The sequence below is a fragment of the Setaria viridis genome, chromosome 6 (genome assembly GCF_005286985.2).
Source record: "Setaria viridis chromosome 6, Setaria_viridis_v4.0, whole genome shotgun sequence".
Lineage (NCBI taxonomy): Eukaryota > Viridiplantae > Streptophyta > Magnoliopsida > Poales > Poaceae > Setaria > Setaria viridis.
The window spans coordinates 3030335-3050308 of record NC_048268.2 but is presented as its reverse complement, the minus strand read 5'-3'; the positions used below and the strand labels follow the sequence as shown (position 1 = coordinate 3050308).

The 19974-nt window shown below is 45.5% G+C and overlaps 2 protein-coding genes, 1 long non-coding RNA gene and 1 pseudogene across 4 annotated transcripts; 2 read left to right on the top strand and 2 right to left on the bottom strand.

Moving 5' to 3' along the window:
- Positions 1-853: 853 nt before the first annotated feature.
- LOC117860766 (tryptamine benzoyltransferase 1-like) lies at positions 854-2669 on the bottom strand (annotated as a pseudogene).
- Positions 2670-10118: 7449 nt separating this feature from the next.
- Positions 10119-14004, top strand: LOC117860836 (uncharacterized). 2 transcript variants are annotated; one of them, XM_034744225.2, is made up of 3 exons: positions 10119-10490; positions 11909-12034; positions 12115-14004. In XM_034744225.2, exons 1-3 carry the CDS (start codon positions 10161-10163, stop codon positions 13669-13671), a joined length of 2013 nt encoding a protein of 670 aa, XP_034600116.1. In that variant the 5' UTR covers positions 10119-10160; the 3' UTR covers positions 13672-14004. The 2 variants fall into 2 exon arrangements, with proteins under 2 accessions (XP_034600116.1, XP_034600118.1); XM_034744227.2 differs by lacking the exon at positions 10119-10490 and adding an exon at positions 11374-11551.
- Positions 14005-14189: 185 nt separating this feature from the next.
- LOC117860837 (uncharacterized) lies at positions 14190-16432 on the bottom strand. Its single transcript, XM_034744228.2, has 4 exons — positions 16280-16432; positions 16015-16132; positions 14514-14605; positions 14190-14423 (listed from the first exon to the last, which is right to left on the bottom strand). Exons 1-4 carry the CDS (start codon positions 16293-16295, stop codon positions 14359-14361), a joined length of 291 nt encoding a protein of 96 aa, XP_034600119.1. The 5' UTR covers positions 16296-16432; the 3' UTR covers positions 14190-14358.
- Positions 16433-16562: 130 nt separating this feature from the next.
- LOC117860838 (uncharacterized) lies at positions 16563-19433 on the top strand. Its single transcript, XR_004641572.2, has 3 exons — positions 16563-16905; positions 17236-18045; positions 18243-19433. It is a non-coding gene; the product is annotated as an uncharacterized lncRNA (long non-coding RNA).
- Positions 19434-19974: the final 541 nt, after the last annotated feature.

Here is a 19974-nt window from a genome sequence, read left to right as displayed (position 1 = left end):
TTCAGGTGAAGCTGCTGCTCCCGACCCCTCTCTTGCTGACGCTTGGCCCCCCCAGCTTCCGCCAGGCTGGACGGTCGAGTGGGATCCCTCCTCGGACGGCGAGGAGAGGGATCAGTGATGTCCCTGTTGGCCTCACCCGGACATCCGACCCCGACGCTTTGCTTCCGCTAGTGTTTCACCTTCTGTTGCTTTCAGAAAGCTCGTAAAACTCTGATGTTCTTTTCGAAACTAATTAATTCAGTTGTTAATTCGTTAACTTGGTGAACTTGTTGTACTCTCTAGAACCGCTCACCTTCGTGTGAGTTTGCTAAACCGGTCCTGTTCAAAGTGGTTAAATCGGAGGAAAATCCGACGGCACTTCGTGTTTACTCGGCTTAGGCATGAGCGTCGCATATCAGGCGACTAAAGCATGTCTAACCCAGTAGATCCGAAGTGGATCCGCCACAACAGGGTACTATCGTTCGGACGCCAATTAGGAGGATTAAACATGAGCTAATTATAAAACTAACTGCAGAACCTCTATACTAATTCGCGAGACGAATCTATTAAATCTAATTAATCCATCATTAGCAAATGGTTACTGTAGCACCGCATTGTCAAATCATGGACTAATTAGGCTTAATAGATTCGTCTCGTGAATTAGACTCCATCTGTACAATTAGTTTTGTAATTAGATTATATTTAATACTTCTAATTAATATCTAAACATCCGATGTGACATGTTCCGAAGTTTAGGACGCCGGATCCCACCAGGGTTGCATGCACAGTTCAGCCCGTTGGGCATGCGATAGCTAGAGTAGAATAGCTAGGTAGTTCAGCCCGTTGGGCATGCACAGTTCGTGCTGGTGTTCGCCTACATGACTATTAGCTTGTTTACACGCTGCACAGTACCTAGCCGTGTCCATTTAATCACCTGTTTAGCATGTTAATGTCCGTTTAACCCGTTTAATTGGTTATTTAGTTCGAATAAAGAGCTAAACGGTAGGTGACTAATTGTTTAGCATTTAGGTACCATATCAACTTCTAAGCTCAGTACAATTACAGTTTTGGAGGTGTGTTGATACATCTCTCTCCAATTTTGAGTCAAGGGGTTTACAACTAATAGCGGATAAGATGGTGCGAGGGCCTCAAACCCTCCTACCTCCCCATGAATAATGGAGCACGAACTTCCACCTCTATTTTTGAGAAAGAAGAAAGAAGAAAACAATGAAAAAATGAAAGAAGATTTACAAGTGGTTGCAAATTGATTTTCGTAACAGGAAGAACGGTAGGAAGAAAGAACAATATATGGACATTTGGATGATGATTATAAGATGCACCGACCAACATAAAAGGAAGCTATAAATAAAAAACATACACCAGCCCAGTAACGGAATATAAGATTGGGCCCTGCACCGATCAATCCAGAGTAGCAGATTCTGTGGAACTCCTCGACGTGACCCTCGACGAGGCCGATGAACAGGTCGACGCCGCCCTTCGCCGTGGCCGACGGCATGAAGACCATCAACCCGTCCACGGGCAGGTCCGGCGCCACGAACGCACACGGCGGCCGGTGCCGAGGTCCGTCTGGTGGAACTGGAACCCCAGCCAGCTGTCCACCTCCAGGTCCGGGCACAGCATCGTGCCCCGGCGGCGCCGTCGTCGCCGCGACCCGCTCCCCGCCGGCGTCCGCCGCCGCCCCGAAGTCAACGAAGGACTGGATGTACCCGCCGTCGACGCGCGCCACGGCGTCGCGGATCGCGCCGACCACGCCGCCGTAGCTCGAGCCCAGGAGGTCCCCGACCCGGAGCCTCGGGAACGCCCATAGCACCATGTTGCCGAAGAAGTCCGCCGGCACTGGAGGGTCGGCCCTGCCCCGGCAGTTCACCGCCACCCTCACCTGCGAGAAGGTCTCCGGGTTCAAGCCCCGCGCCGCCGTGATCCTCTTCCACACGTGCGCGAGGAGGCACTGGAACGTGAAGATACCTTTAGGTTCTTGATCTCGTCCCTATGACGACGGCGTAGGACCTGGAGGCGCCGCTGCCACCCTTGAACTCGACGGAGCGGTATGCCGGCATTGGTGGGCTACAGGGCACGGCGGTTGCCGCACGGTCGAGGAATGGCGAACGGGCGGCGGCAAAGTCGTCACCGTTGTGATCCGCTCGTACCGCCGCCACCCACATGGTCAGGAAGGCGCTCATGGATTGGCCGTCGGCGACGTGGTGGTGGCAGATGATGCCGATGAGGAAGCCGCCGCACTTGAAGCGGTTGAGCTTTACTTGCAGCACCGCCGCCCCAATCTTCTCCTGTGGCCACGTGGCAGTACGTATAGCACATCAACATCACATACGTGCATGAACATGGTTAGGATACCATGTAAAATAATCAAGCAGTTAATTACCTCTGGGATAGGTGGGTACAGCTCGCTGAAGTGGTCGTGAGCAGCCACGCCGGCGGCGAGAACGACGGCCATGTCGCCGGACACAGCTGCCTCCACCACAAGGACGCCTTCATTGTTGACGTGGACGAACAGCCGGCCCTGGTCGTTGGCCAGGCGGCCGGCGAGGTGAGGTGGCGCGGCGACGGCCCTGAGGAGGCCCGCCTTGAGCGCTGGTTGTCGGGCGGCGCCGGCGCGGGTACGCGAGCACGGTGGGCACGAAGGTGTCGAAGGCCGCGCGGTCGAAGACAGTCAGCGGTGAAGAAGACAGTCAGCGGTGAAGGGAGGGTGAATTGGGTGTTTTGGGATACTAAGGTTCCAAACATATATAAAAACTTATTTCAATTTTTATTTTGATGTGCACTAGGTTTTTTTAATGTGTTGCTATTTCTACCTAAAATAGTTTTTTTTAAACCTCTACCACAAAAGAGCATTGGGTTCCAATCCTATAAACTACACATTGCAATTCTAGAAAAGGTAAATGTGGAATGTAAGTGGAATAGAAATGCAGAAGTTAAGGTAAATGAGCAAGAAAAGGCAAACTCCTGCCATGGTGACACGGCAATTTTTATAGAGATACAAAAAAGCATAGCTTTCCACTAGTCCTCGTTGTTGGAGCCCCTCTCAAAGAAAATGCTCGCGCAAAGGCATAAACTTCTCGGTCAAGTAACTCCGTAAGATACCTGACAGGCCTTGCCCACGCACAAGTGGGTCGCCACCTAGCCTCTCCCGGATGCTCCTTACCGCTCTTCACTTGGTAGAGCTTCGGCAAAACACCTAGGATCTCTCCTCCCTATCACAAGCACCGACGAGCACTCCACAAACACGGTTGGATGGTGTCGCAAGACTTACAAATCCTGAATTTACAACTCTTGGTGCACGCAAGTACCGATACAAAGGAGGTGTGCAAACCTCACCTAACTCTAGGCTAATCCCTAAAGCAATGAGCTAAAAAGTTCTAAACTAGCACTAATCAAAACCTAAACCTTTTGCTAATTGTCTTAATCTTCTCTTTAGTATTTTGGTGGATAGAGCACTTGTGTGTAACCAAGTCTATGGCTTCTCCAAGTTCTAATACGCATGAAGTGGCCGGGCAAAGGGGTATTTATAGCCTCAAACTAAGAAACTAGCTGTTACATATCCGTTGTAACTTTCTGCGTATCACTGACTCATACGCTGCCTGATCACTGTTACCACCGCATGAATCATGGGGCTCAAATTATACTCCAAAACTTCCAAAGCCGATTTTGAGCTGATGCTGAGCCGAGCCGACGATCACGGACTGATTCGGTGATGGCCATTGTTCCCATCGAATGAGTCGATGGTAACAGTGCACACGCCTACCTTGGTCCTGCCTGTGATCACCGACTGAATTGGTGATGATTACTATTCCCATCGAATGAGTCGGTGGTAACAGTGCAATGCACGTGCCTACCTTGGCCCTACCTCTGGTCACCAACTGAATCGGTAATGGTTACTGTTGCCACCAAATGAGTCGGTGGAATGTGTCGGTGCACATTTCCAGCAGGATTCACTTCAAGGCTTCACGTGTCTTTGTCCCGACTTCGTTACCATCATTTGTAAACCTTAAAATAAAACTATATCTGGATTTGTACTATCATTTGGATGCCATAGAATTTTTCTAAGTATTTTTTTCTTCTCATTTGATACTTTTGTAATTTATCCTTGGAACGTATATAAACACATACAAATGTATATCTTATAAACACATTACTCCTAATGATTATGTTATCATTAATCATCAAAATTATTATGGTTTAGGACCATTTTCCTCACAAGCGGGACCTTCTCACAGGGCGAGTGGGTGAGGGGTGGAGTAGGCTGGCTTCAGCATCGTCATCGTTGTGGAGGTCGCGGCCTCCGTTCTACACTTCTACCTCTCGATTGTAATCTCCTCGATCTCCAGTGAGAAGCAACTTTGTTATTACACACGTTAATTTGGCGAACAGCGAGCAATTACATATGGTTCTTTTTCAATTAGATATATGCGTTTGCAAATCACAGTAATATCCAATGATTATGGTCATGTGTGATTTGGACATTTCCCGAAACATATGGGAAGGGCATGAATTAGTCAATAAGCAAGTAAGCACAATAGTATAGTGTGATTTTTTATAAAGACCTCGTAAGACTTAGAAGCAGTAAAGCCTTCGAATTTGTCTGCAAGGCTGGGTAAAATCTCACTCAGGCAATCACTATTACCGTTTGACAGGCAAGCAAAGGTATTAATTTTTCTTTGCAATATTTAGATGCCTTCTGTAAATAACAGTAAGACTTGTACGGATACCAAGGAATCAAGGGTCATTTTCTTTGCTAGATAATGATGCTTTGCAAATCTCAGTTATACGTATGCGTGCTTTATTCTTGCTCAAGTTGGGGTGGTCATTTGTAAGAGATAATGTAGCTAAATAGACAAATACTCCCTCCGTTCGAAATTGTAGGTCGTTTTGACTTTTCTAAGTGCATAGTCTAGATGCATAATAATATCTATACACCTAGAAAAATCAAAACGACCTATAATTTGAAATGGAGGGAGTAGTTAGCACGGTTAGGTTTAGAATTAGTCCATCCTTGTCGTTGATAGATTATTGTACAAAGTAAAAAAAAAATACAAACGGTACATAAAAGATGACCTACATGCAATGTTTGGCCTTTTGAATTTTCAAGGAGACAACATCAGAACCTTACCCAGGTTGCGTCGCAGTTATCATACATTTATACGGCACACAAGAGAGGATATTCTTACAGTAATTTCTCCTATACTATCAAATACTAGTTAATTACTTCCTTTTACTCGCCATTGAAATTTCACGCCTCACACGTTCCCCTAGATTGTTAAGTACGTTTGAGCTCAAACAATCAAGCCCTATGTCACCACACTTGAGGAGAAGCTGAGAAACACCAGCCTCGTGTTGGATGCTGCCCGGTAGATCGAGACTAGTGGAATCCCTTCGAGGCACATGTACCCTACTTCATGGAGATCTTTATCATAGCGGCATGGGAATTATGGAACCTTAGAAATGGCAAGATCTTTGAAGGGGAAAGTGTAAACTTGTTGGAGCTGAACTCAGTTTGCAGCTCGGATCACGCACACAGGAACGCGAACGCGTCTAGAACTCGAGGAACACGATGAACACCAACGCAACGTGAGAGAGAGTAGGAAGTATTTCGCTGCAGAACGTTGCAGCCTCGATGCCAAACAAACTTGTTTTTATGCACCGGATTACATGGCCTTAACGACCGAATCCCACGCCACACCACCAACGGTGCGCGACGCGTGTTGTTGCCCGCGACGCCCGCTACGTGCATGCCGCAGATGCTGTGGCGATCCGAAAGAAAAGGAAGACTCGGCCACGACGTGAACCAAGCACGCCTCAGGCTAACTCGTGACCTCTAAACACCTAGCTAATTATGCAATTCACCTAAACAACGTGAAAATGCACTACTGAACCAAAGGGAAATATGCATGTGTGCAACAAGTTATTCAACAAAACTAACGTCTCTGGACCGTGAGGTTCAAAGACCAGATCGTCCTGCAGCTGCATCGTGTGAAGGACGACCTACGACCAATAGTTAGACAATGGCTAGATAGTTTTCAGTAATTGTAAATACTCTTGTACATAAAAACTCTCTTTTATTTAAGCAATGAAATGCTGTGGGGAACTCCCCCACAGTTTACAGGTACAAAAACAAAGACTGCACTGGCACAATACATGCACAGCTATCCCAGAGTTAAGGCCTGTTTTGATACTATGATATGGGTATGTGTCTCCCTGAAATATGATATTGTGAGAATTACCAGACAGATATTAGAGTACATAACAGGAATGGACCAAGGAGGCAGTGCAGATATGACTCTTCTTCAGGAGATGCTTAAAGATGAGCTGAAGGGCTGCAGAGTCTCGCTAGTTTTAGATGATACATGGGACATCATGGACAGCAACGAATGGAGCAGGCTTTGTAGCTCTATTGGGATCTTACCAGCAAGGGAAAGGCAATGTGATCTTAATGACCACTCGAAACCAGTCTGTCGCCAAGGCTGTAGAATCTTCAGGATCAGTGGTGCAGTCCCTGCCCTGGGCTGCTGACGCTGTTCTTTATCCAGGCCAGACGTGCCCCAGTCAGAGCTGTATGCGCAAAACCACAATGGATAAGTAATGCAGGAACATCAGGGCCATAGAATACTGTGTGTAATCTTCAACAAGATTCCATCCAGTTACATAATGCTGAATGATAAACATATTTGGGGATCGAGTAACATCACCAGCAAGAATGCTTACAAATGCCTCAGAGGATCCCTTCCAGCCTCTCCACTCATCAAATGGATGTGGAAATTAAGAGCTTAAAATAAGCATAAGTTTTTCTTTTGGTTGTTGCTCAGGGATAGACTTAATACCAGGAACTTGCTCAGAAGAAAACACATGCATCTTGACAGCCATAATTGTGTTCTTTGTGTAGAAAACGTGGAAGAGACGATCCTTCACTTGTTATTTGACTGTCCGTTCAGTTAGGCCTGCTGGATCTATTTGGACATTCACTGGGATCTTAGCCTCCAATCGCTTGATATGATCATCCAAGCTTGGGAGATTTTGGTTCTTGCATTTTTAGGGAAGTTGTTATTGTTGCGTGTTGGACTTAGTGGTGTCATAGGAACATTATTATTTTTTATGGTGGATTCCTCTCTTTTGCCAGATGGAGATCCTGCTTTTTGGAGGAATTAAAGATGGTTGTCCTTAGGACAAAACCATCGGTAGGGATAAGATAAATCTTTGGTTGAGTAGTCTTTGGATAAGATAAATCTTTGGTTGAGTAGTCTTTTTTAGTTTTCTCTCCTTCTTCTCCTTGAGCCTTGGGCTTTGTATCATGTAAATATATTCCTCTTATATATAAAAAAAACTAGGGGTAAGGGCCTCCCCTACCGGTTCCTTCAAAAAAAAATGATTCAGGGTCCTTGTGCAAAGTCTTTTTTTAATTCTTCACAAGACGTATTTTGGAAAATTTTACAGCCATCTTTATGGTTGCACTTGCACGCCTTATTTTCCAATCATCTGGATTAAGAATTTCTACTTCGTATACAACGCACAGTTGCAATTCGTTTCAAGATGACACGCCATACTACGAGGTCTGCTTGGTAACAGCTCTCCCCTTCTTTTCAGGAACCCATTGCCCGAAACATTTCTGCTAGTCTCCAAGGCTTTCATCTCCATGTGCTTGGCTATCTGCTCTCCAGTCACGATTCTATAGAATCTTCAGGATCAGTGGTGCAGGCCCTGAGCTGCTGACGCTGTTCTTTATGCAGACCAGATGTGCTCCAGACCCCCAGTCAGAGCTGTATGCGCAAAACCACAATGGATCAATAATTCAGGAACATCAGGGCCATAGTATACTGTGTGTAATCTTCAACAAGATTCCATCCTGGTACATAATGCTGAATGCTGAATCTTATCTTCTTGAAAGGAGGTAGCATTCTTTTTTTGTTAATATGAAGTGACATTCTAGTCACAAGTTGTTCTGCACAAGTGCCTTTGTGTCAAAGAAATATGGCCCTGGAAGGGGCCTAGCCCCTACTTTACATCATGATGGGGTATAGTTATACTGCAGAAGCTTCCAAAATTACATTGGAGCCCCAAAATAAGGATGAAACTACAGTTAGGTCTTATTTAGTTGGCCAAATTGGGAGGTGCCAAATTACTGTGCTGGCACTGTAGCATACTGTAGCGTTTCGTTTGTATTTGTGAATTATTGTCCAAACATTGACTAATTAGGCTCAAAAGATTCGTCTCGCAAAGTACAACAAAACTGTGCAATTAGTTTTTAATTTTATCTACATTTAGTACTCCATGCATGTACCGCAAGTTTGATGTGATGGGGAATCTTCTTTTTACATAGTGCCAAAGTTGGGAGTTGGGGTTGAAGTAAACAAGGGGTTAGACTCTTTGGACCAATGTTCCCTCTTGCAACATGGGATGTCCCTGGCCCTCCCTGGATGGGCTGTAGATGGCAATGATGTCTGAACAACCACCTGAGCCACTGGCATCTTTCAGTGTATTCCTGCATGTTCCAAGTTCCAATTGTTCAGTAATACCCCTAGGTGCATATGAACTGATCTCTCAAGTTTTTCAGATGCTCAAAACCTCAAGCTTGATGTGGTCTGTCAATATCAATACTTATCTGCATGTGTAGTAAACAAGCAAAAGGGGAATAAATCAATTTTGTGTGGTGCAAATTTATATCAGTTCATATATCAACTTGTGCACGCGAACAAAAATATTAAGGGACCACTACTGCTGTAACTATGCTTTCAAGTGGTGAAAACTAGCAATCGGAGGGTTAAAAGTTAAAAGAGGCTTGGGTGTACGGGAATAATACACATCAATGGCGGTACGTGCGATACTTTCCAAGTTTAAAAAGGGAGTACAAATAAGCAACAAATTAGTGTGTGGCCGTGATGGTGCAGCTGAACTGACTTCTAGTGATTTTGCAACAATTATGGTCGTTTTTGTTTCCCTCTCCAAATTACATAATCCGGATTACAAATCCGAAACAAATAGGCCTCATATCATAATAATCTACGTAACAGATTATTATATGAAGGTAATAAACTGGCATTCCCCATATTATAGATTATAAGTTGAAATATATAATCTGAGATGGAAATTAAAAAGGTCTAAGGCTAATTAACTCGTATTACTCGTAAATTAAAGGAATCTGCAAAACTTTCAAGGAGGCATGTAATTCAATACCCTACAGACATATCATCAGTGGTGGACTAAGGCTAATCCTAATTGGTATGTTTTAAAAAGCTCTTAAAAGGACACGTCATAAATCAAGGAAAGTGGGGATGCACTGGGGCAAAGCTCAGGTTTCTTACCGGGGTAAGCTGATCTTCGACGAATTTTGCAGAAAACAGTGGCAAATAACTGTATATACTAGTTAATTGTTCAAAATGACATCGTCCTCTTCTACATAAGACCCTGGTGGGTGTTCTTCTGGGCTAGCTTCGCCCCTAGGGATGCACTTAGTGATGTAAGGTGTTTTGAAGCCACTGAGCTCATTGCCCACGCGATTAATCGACCTATTCTTCCCTCCCAACTCCAACGAGCTAGCTTGCTTCAGCCTTAGGTTGGGTGGAGATCTTCACCAATGAGAGGTGGTAGCTCCGATGGTAGTGGCGAGTCGAGGGGCAGCAACGACGCCATTGGAAAGGTATGTATGTGCTAGCTGATGAATGGGTTAGGGTGACATAGGAGAAATAGGGTAATACGAGGATCCCACTAGCGGTATGGATTCTTAAGAAGTGTATGAGTTATAGCCATAGCCGAAGATGAAGGAGAGATATAATCCAGTTGATAACTTTTTTTCATCTCATAATGCATATTTTCTATCCAATTGATAACTTCTTTTCATCTCATAATGCATATTTTCTAAACACATATCAGAATACTACAATTGGCCTATTTTAACCTGGTTGAAACAGTTACTCCAAACATTTGTACTTGCAATCAACATCATTTACCACGACACGTGCTGCTCATTAATGCCAACTTCCTTACAGGCCCCCTAAAAAAACGACTCTTTCCTTCCACGCCCCTTAATTCTCTCCCCTTGTCGCTTCCAACCCCTCTTCTTGCTCTCCGCTCCAACGTCTCTTCACTCCCCGCCCCCTCCCCTCCGGCCTCCACCCCGCCCCTCCCTTCCAGCCGCTGGAACCCTACCACCGCCAATGCCGCCCGCCTCCCGCCCCGCCGCCGCCCCCTCAGCTCCGCCCCCGCTGCCCCGCGCACCCCGCCGCCTCCGCCGACGCCGCCCGCTCAAGGCCACGCAACCCGCCTCCGCCGGTGCCGCTGCCCGCCGCGGCGCCGGGCCCGCGACCCCGCAGCACCGGTGGGCCGCGCGGGGCGGGGAGGGCAATGCCGGCGGGGAGAAGCCCCGCGGGGACCCGCCCTCCTCTGTCAGGCGGCTCGCCGCCGCGGTGTGGCGGCTGCGGCCACCCGAGGAGGCACCCGCCGCCGGCCAGCGAGACAACGCCGCCGCCACCCGTGTCGGACTCGAGGTAAACATCCTCCCCAGCCCCAACCCGCGCTCCACCGTTTGAAGGGGAAAAAAAATCAGTTCGAATTTTTAGCTCGAATCAGCTGCTTCCGCTCGAACGCTGCCGGATTCAGCGTACGGGGAGGCGAATCCAGGACGGCCGGACGGCGGCACCCTCCCCGCCGTACTCGCCTACCCTTCGTACCACCTCTACCGCCCCCCGTTCCAGCTCGTGGCGGCAAGCAGTTACTAGCCGTTGCGGCGTCGCACGGCGATGCCGGATCGAAGCCCAGATCCCCATTAATGGCGGCGTCCCTCTCAGAGTTCCCTTTTCTTTTATATAAAACAAGCGCGTCCATTTCAGTGTCGCCAGGCGGCATTTATGGGTCAGGCCATGGGCGCGTTCCTTGTGACGCACCCACAACTCAATCCTCCTCATGTGATCTACTCCGGGCTCATTCAATCGTCGGCGTGCCGTGCAATTACGCAGAGCACGGCTGTACCTTGCTAGGGTTCTTGATGTCGGAGCAACCAGCTTGTCTCCTCCGGCTACCTCTGCCTGCTTGTGGTGTGTGGGTGGCTATTTACTGGAGGCACTGCTGCGAAAATTTACCAAGTAATGCTCGGTGTAAACTTGGTGTTCAGTTTTGTTTCCACTTGAGTGAGTTAACCTTGCTGATTGAGGGGGTGTTTGGATACGAGGTGTTAAACTTTAACAGTGTCACATCGGATGTTCGGATGCTAATTAGGAGAACTAAACATGAGCTAATTATAAAACTAATTGCAGAACCCTGTGCTAATTCGCGAGACGAATCTATTAAGCCTAATTAATCCATCATTAGCAATTGGTTACTGTAGCACCACATTGTCAAATCATGGACTAATTAGGCTTAATAGATTCGTCTCGTGAATTACACTCCATCTGTGCAATTAGTTTTGTAATTAGCCTATGTTTAATACTTCTAATTAGCATCCAAACATCCGATGTGACAGGTGTTAAATTTTAACACATGGTTGCCAAACAGGCCCTCAAATGCGGCTGTCGTTCATTCCATGAGCAATAAATCCTGGTTTCAGAGGATGGTATGCTATTTCACTGAACTCTTCACTGTCATTTGTCATATCTGGTGATGGGATCTGAATGATCTACTGAGCAGAGTCGCCCCAGATTTGTAGGCACTCACGCAGACGATTCATCTTCGTTCTTCATCTCCCCTTTGGCTTTCAGATATTTGCCTCGTTATTATGTAGAAGTAACTATAGGCTGTAACTTCTAGAATGGGTGCTAAATCTGGGGGAGCTGTCTGAATTTTTAGCCATTTAGTAATTTCTTGCTGCTGGGAAGAGATGGAAATGATCGATGCTTATTTTTCCTCTGCTTTTGTGACAATCAGTTGCTCTTACTTATTCACTTGCTGGTTTCACTTACTTTTATGACAGCATATACCGAGACATCTACAAGCTCAGCTTCTGAGGAAGGATCCTCTCGGTCACCACTGTCATCTTAAGGATGACATTTCAAGTCCCAACTCGGTTCTGGAGCCACATAGTGGAGAGCTCCACAAGGTAAAGCTAGAAATCACTTGCACCTAAATTACTGTTTCCGCTCTATGCTGTGAGCTAATTCAGTGGATTTAACTGTGCAGGTACATCTTCGGCTTGCCTCTGGCATGGAGGATGCAACTAAATGGGAGCCTATAAGCATAAAGAGCATTGAACCAGATGGTGCTTATGTGATTGCCAGCCAACTAAATCTCGTTGAGGAACAGCACGGGGGAAGTTATGTTGCTAACCTTGAGATGGAGCTTCAGCAGGCAAGGGATAGGGTGAGCAAGCTAGAAGCCGAGCGGGTTTCAGCAAAGAAGCAACTTGATCACTTGTTCAAGAAACTCGCTGAGGAGAAAGCAGCTTGGCGGAACAGAGAGCACAAGAAGGTTCGAGCCATTCTTGAAGATATGAAGGCAGACCTTGAGCATGAGAAAAAGAACCGGAGGCAGTTGGAGACTATTAACTTCAAACTTGTTGATGAGTTGAAAGAGGTCAAAATGGCAGCGAAGCAGCTACTGCAGGAGTATGACAACGAGCAGAAGACACGGGAACTCACAGAGGAGGTGTGCAACAAGCTGGTGAGGGAGATAGAGGAACACAAGTCAGAGATTGAAGCCTTGAAGCAGGATTCTGTCAAACTGCGGGGTGAGCTGGATGAGGACAGGAAATTGCTACAGATGGCTGAGGTGTGGCGTGAGGAGCGAGTGCAGATGAAACTTGTCGATGCCAAACTCACTCTGGAGGCCAAATACGACCAGTTGAGCAAACTGCAAGAGGATGTAGAGGCTTTCATTTCCACTTTCAGCTCTTCCAAAGAAGACAGCACAGTTGTTGAAACGGCATGCAATATCGTACAGGCCATTGGAGCAGTGAGAAACGAAGAGGTTGAATTCACATATGAGCCAGCGCGAGCATCAGAAGATATATTGTCCATCTTTGAAGAGCTGCGCCCAAGTGGCGAAACAGAGACAAAGGAGACTGAACCTTGCCCAAAGCAAAGCTTTGCTATTTGTGAATCAGAAATCCAAGAAGCTACCCCGACAGCTGATATATTTCTGGAAAATCGAGCCAAATTGTTCCCAGATGGAAGCCATTCTGATGAGAGCGAGACAGAAGATGGCAGCAGCTGGGAGACCATGAGCCATGAAGAGATGCAGGGCTCAAGCCACTCGCCATATGGAAGCGAACCTTCAGTCAACAAGATCTTTGACAGAATTTCATGGACGAGTGGAAACGATTCCGAGGGTGGGCAGACCAACAGGCTGTGTGATGACTTGAGCAACATGTACCTGACGGATATGAAACAGCCCAAGAAGAAAGAGTCCGCCATATCGAAGCTCTGGAAGTCATCCCCTCTGAAACATTGTGAATTCCGCACGAAAGATGCTGCAGAGATGACAAATGGGAGATCATCGAGTGCAAGTCTTCCCAATGGTGTGTTCTCAACTGCCAAAGGCTTGAATTTGGATATGGGAGACAGCACCCCAAGTACAGCGCAGTGGAGCTCACCAGACTCGATGAACAGCCAGCTTAACCGCGATTTCAGAGGTTGCATGGAGCTGGTTCAGAGACAAAGCCTCAAGGCGAAGCTTCTAGAAGCCCGGATGGAAAGCCAGAAGATTCAGCTCCGTCATGTGCTCAACCAGAAAACCTAAGTTAGAACCGCAGTTTGAGTCCAGAAATAAAATTCCAAGCATTGGATTTTTACTTCATTTATTTTGTGCATTGTAGAATGTAACTTAGTCTCCTGTGCTTCTTTTTCATAGAACTATATAGCTAGCTGTAGCCTTGTAGGCTGACCTGGCCATAGTTGATGCATCTGTCTAATTGTGGCAGTACATTTGACAGGTTATAGTGTCGTCTTTATGCGTAATGTAGCGCCGTAGCGGTAAACAAGAAGCATTGTTCAGACAAACTGTACCAGTAATGTAGCAGAAAACAAGCATTGTTCAGACAAACTGTACCATTGGCAGTGAAAAATTGTAGCACCTCTGAGAATGCGTTTTCATTTTAAAATGCAGGATATTGAGAACGGAAACCTTTGCAGACACTCCTGCCATGGAAGTCATGTAGATTTTAATATAAGGAAAAATGCATGCTAGTTCCAATTGCGAAACCAAAACCACAGCACAGATTGCTTTCGCTTGCAACCAGCCACAACAGACTTGTAAGGTGACACAAGCTCGAGTTGCTGGAGCTTTAATTTTGGAAACGTTTCATGTTCCAGAATTGTTAGTCAAGTACATACTTTTTTCTGTTATAGCACACATCACTATTTTTCAACAGCTAGATTGCAAGTACAAGATTTCATACAAGTTATTAGCAGTTTAGTACATCTAGGATCACACGTTGCTTTGCTTGTAGAGCTTCGTGTCCAGCACTTGCTTCCCGCACATTGCACACACTCCTGAAAGAAAAGTCCGCATTATGATCAGAATCAGGAATTAACTTATTTCAGATAGCATCTCGTGAAGTCATACTCTAATGGAGTTCTTACCTTTCGAATAAGCACAGGTGTGGCAGTATTTTGCATCCTGGTGCACCTGCTGCTTGCATATTATACATTTGGTGTTTCCATAGGGAGTCCACCTGTGTGATTCATACAGTTAGACGACAATCACAAAACAATACCTTCATCGGATATGATTTGAACATTTATAACTTAGAAAAAAGAACATGATGCAATTTCAATAGAGACAAGAAAGACAGATGGCTTGTTCAGAAAACTATCTAAAGAGATTAAAGAATCCATGGATACAGAAAACTCAGTTAGGACTTTAAGCTGCAGATTTAGAAGCAACATATCTTGACTCCTGAGCAAACACATAGAATATAGACCAACCAATGGCGACATAGAATATTTCCATGGAAATTTAATAGCACCTTCCTTGAAGGTAAGGATCAAACCATAACATGAATTTTGAGTTATAGATGCCCAAATAAAAACTGAAAATCTTAAATCTCAGCAGGGGTGAAGCTCAACGCCTAGGGCCACTCCATGGGCCAACTGCGCTTGCTGGGCTGGGCCTTCAGGCTACAGTGCACTGCATAATGGAAAAACTGGGCTGACGCCTAGGGCCATGGCCCTAGTGGCCCTACCCTTTCCTCCGCCCCTGAATCTCGGTGCCATACTGTCCCATATCCATATGAGAAACCATAATTAGCAACTGTTTTCAACTTTTCGTCCCTTACAGAATCAAAACTCATATTCCTTCCCCTCGCCTTTTCTACTCTTCCCCCGTCAATTCCCACAACTAGTGATGAAAGGTTCACTAATTTGACAGCTGATGTCTTCATGTTTCTATGCTCACCCAAATAACCCTCAGTGTAACCGTTTCTCTGATAACACCAAATAACCAATAAAATAGTTTATCATTTATGGAATTATGTATGGTATATGTATCAAGTTGTGATCCAGATCTGTGACACTTTGAACAAATACTTCACTATCTATTCAGTTAAGAAAGGCCATCTTGTACTAAGGGCCTGCAATGAAGAGAATAAGAGGCATGCACTTTTGGGGGCATTAGGCTACTGTGGTACCAACATTGTAGGTCAATAGCTCATCATGCAGCAGGACGCTTGTCCCAAACTGTGAATAATAATAGCTTGTACTGCTGACATATCATCAATTTACAGTCTAATTCAGTTTAGGAGGAAATGAGGTGTGCGCCAATTTTCTAAAATCAAATCTGTTAGGTGCCTCAAAGCTCAAGTAATCAATTCTACCAGCATGTCCATTAAGCCCAACCAACAAACAATTTGTTTGATTGATTGATTACTGTATATCCTCCTGTGATGTGACTAGTGGAGCAATTAACTCTGGTGATTTGCCTCTTTTCTTAACGAAACCACTGCCCTACCTGATCCGCTCGAGATACCCCATTAAACGAAATTGGGAGCCCAGGAAACAGCATCAGCTCAACCTTGACCGCAAAGAACTAGTAGTAGAGAGATGGCTCGGTGGGGGATTGGGGTAGGAAGGGATGGAGGTTGACCTGTTCTTCTTGGAGAGGAGCTTGTTCTCGTTGATCTTGCGGCCGCCGCTCTCGTTGGTATTGCTGGCGCCCTCCTTCCACTTGTCCGGCACGATCACCTTCCCGAGCTTCTTCTCGCCTGCAACCCAAATCCCACCAACCCTTCTTAGGGTAGAACAGAGGAAAAAGAAAACAGATCCCAGCACGGAACCTCAAGGGTAAAGACGAATCGGCCAAATTCGGTAGGAGAAACATCTAGGTCCGCGAGGAGGGAGGGGGATCTTACACTTGGCGCACACCATCGCCGCCGCCGCCGCCGATTCCTTGGCTGTTCTTGCGCTTGGGACTCGGGGGCGAGACGGGGGCGAGAGGTAGGAGAAAGAGAGAGGAGAAGGCGGTGGCGGTGGGTCTCGCTCGGATGTGCCGGGTCCAAGGTCGTCGGGCTGGCGAACTGGAACCCTGACTTATTGGGCCAGGCCCAAAACACGAGGCTCGGCCGGCCTACATACAACAACAAAACACCTCCTGCCCTGCACTTAGGGCCCAATTCATATGAAAATGTTGGCGTGAATTGGGCCCAACTCAAAAACTGACCGAATCGGCTTCCACAGCGGGGACCGCTCCCCTCGTCGGAACAGGAGCGCCGCCCACCGGCTCCCCGCGCATCCTCGGGCGCCTCAGCCGCCCTGCTTCCGCCCGTCCCCCACATGCTCACCTCTTTCTCTTCGACGTCTGGGCACCACCACCTCCACCCAACACTTTATCCCAGTGCGACTCTCGCCTGGTGACCAGCCCAGCTCCGTTTCTTCCGTTGCTGCGTGTGTCGCGCAGCGGCAAGCTGCACCCCTTCCACGGCAACAGATCATGGCTGTTGCTTTTCTCATCTCCAGGCTGCCAAGGCATGTGCAAGCTGTAAGTTCTGCATTCTCTCCCTCCAACGGCTGCTGGCCTGCTGCTCACAATATGCTCAATGAAATGTCTGAAAGGGGATTGTATTATTTTTGCTGTGTTATTCAAGGTTAAATGATGTTGATGTTTCCTGCCCAGTTCTATTCAGCAAAGCATGCGCTAACACTACCTTGTTTAGGCAACAATTTTACTACACAGAGCATGTGCTTTGGTGTTTCTGTATCCATATTGCATATTGGGGCAACATATTCAATCTGACAAGTATAATCGACAAGTTGATTAACAAGACTGAAACCAGTTGTTATTCTATTTCAATTGCTGGTAAATGTGCAGGAAGAAAATCTTCAGAGATTGATCCATCCAGACCGAGATCCCCAGGTCAAATTTCAACCAGAAGTATGGTAAATGTTTTGTTCAATCAGTTAGCTTTGTACTCGCCCTTTTCAATATAATAAGTGGGAGGTACCGAACTACATAGAACAATTGCTCCCACAAGAATTATATTATTTTCTTGGTTTAGTATAAGTATAATTATTTACCTTTTCGGCGCCACTGGGAATTTTAATTAGACATGGCACAATGAGTTCTCTCACTTACCCAGGTTACTTATAGTTCCTTAGTGCTCATATAATGTGCTTTTCTGGACAACTGCTAGCACCACTATTTGAAGTCTCTATGGATCAATTTTTAGTTTGAAAATATTGAGGAATGATACTTCTAAGAACTGAGATCATTAGATAGAAAGCAGTGTATGTACTTGCTACCATAATTATGTGGTAGTGAACCATTCAATCATGCATGTATGGTGGCAACTAGCAACTACTAAACATTTGCAAAATATTTAATGTTAAATACTCAGTATACCATTATGATTATGTCATGCAATCGTCCAATGTCTAACTCGCATTTTAGCAAAATGTTTATGCCCAAGCTCACAATTTAGCAGTAGTTCCTACACCTAGGTTATTATGCCTACCTTTGTTCTACCATCTCAGTCTCCTGAATCCTCATGAGTACCAAGAATAATAATGATGACAGGAAGGCCCAAAAGCTCTTCGGCATGTGACATACCCTGACCAAGAACTTCGAACAGTGGAAGATGCATGGGTTCACAAGGATGAGACCCAAATCAACTGACTTTAGGTACACAAGAACTATTTCAAACTAAAATTTGGAAGTGCATGCAGCTTTGATGTCAAATTAAGTGACATTTCAATACATGTTACGGAGGCCCATGATTCATATATGTGGAGTATCTTTTGTTCTTTGTGAAGACATTTTTCGTAGGTCCTAACCAATATGATCTTCCCCTGGCGAGTAACAATCTTCCATTTTTGCAGGCCTCATTTTAGTGACTACTAAAGAAACAACTCACAATGGGAATACCAATTTTCAGCTACACCGTGAAATACAACGGCATACCGTAGAGGTATACCTTATGATGCCTGGCTTTCTCTGTCAGGGAGGTAACAACATGTCTTTTAGTTTATGATATACAGCATATAGAAATATATTTACACTTAATGTCCATGCTAAAGCAAGCACCTATGAAAATTGAACTGTGTTGATTTGATATTGCTAGCTTCTTGTTGTTGTCACTACCGTGTCAAGGCTATGTCTATAAATGATGGAGGCCAGGTGGTAAGTTAGTTGTCAATACTACCGGAGCAATTATATTTCTCCAATCATTTTTTGGGGATACCCTGCATTACAACTATATATTTATGTTTGCTCCACCATCGTGTGAACTGGAGAATTTATCCGTTTAACAATTTTACTGGTATTCCAGGAGTTTTTAAGAGTCTATTTGCACATTCTGATGCAAGACTCCCATCCCTTTTGCAACACTAATGCATGTGATTGTTGGAAGGGAAATTGAGGTTTTAAAGAACCCTGAGTCTCAGCTATATATGCAGAATTTTTTCTGTCAGTTGGTTGTAAAGAACAAAAGGCACCCTGTTAGGGATGCCGGGGTTGGCGACATGGGCACCATGTGTATGCTGTTTGATGCAATGCCGAGGCGAGATGACGTGCCTTGGACTGCTATGATTAGGCACGCGTACACTGCAGAGTTTCTGAAACTTTGTTTTTTTGTGTGCTATGCTTCATTGTTCGCTGATGGTATTGCTTTCGTTGATAAAGAAAAAGGAACACCGAATAGATCATTTGTTGTGTTTCGGCTTTCTGAGGCTTTGAACTCATTCACTTAAATGGCTGTTGGTTCAAGTGAGCTGCAGCTGAACATTCTGTTTTTATACGACAAGCAATTGCTCGCCTGAACTTTCATTGAACGGATGTAGAACGCAGGTAAAGCGTTCAGTGCATTGTGAGGTTAGGGTGGAGAGGAGAGTATACACAGCTAGCTATATGCTACATCCCGTATTCCTGCACTCCAAGAATGAGAAAAAGTTCTAGCTACTGGCTTGCGGATGCGATCTGCCCATATGTCGATGGAGTGTAACACCTGCGCTGGTGACGTGTGGGCGGCATTAAAGACCATGTCATTTATGTCCTTCCAAATGTTGGTGACATCGGATGTTTGGATGCTAATTAGGAGTATTAAACATAGACTAATTACAAAACTAATTGCACAGATGGAGTCTAATTCGCGAGACGAATCTATTAAACCTAATTAGTCCATGATTTGACAATGTGGTGCTACAGTAACCATTTGCTAATGATGGATTGATTAAGCTTAATAGATTCGTCTCGCGAATTAGCATAGGAGTTCTGCAATTGGTTTTATAATTAGCTCATGTTTAGTCCTCCTAATTAGCATCTAAACATCCGATGTGATACTACTAAAGTTTAGCACATAAGAAGACGACGATCAGGGTTCTGAGCTGAGGAGCATGTAGATTAGCATCGAAGAAACTGACATCCCAGATGTCGCCGAGCTGTCCGAGCTGTTGAACCTGCACGTACCCAGTTGCTGATCAAATGCCCCTCGCATGACGTAATCCTTAAAGAGGTGCTCGTGATCCACGTAGCCTTCGCAAAACATTCTTTTACCCCTTGGCTGGAAATGTGTAGCTGATGGTAATGTAGAAGACATTCATTAAGCTGTACGGA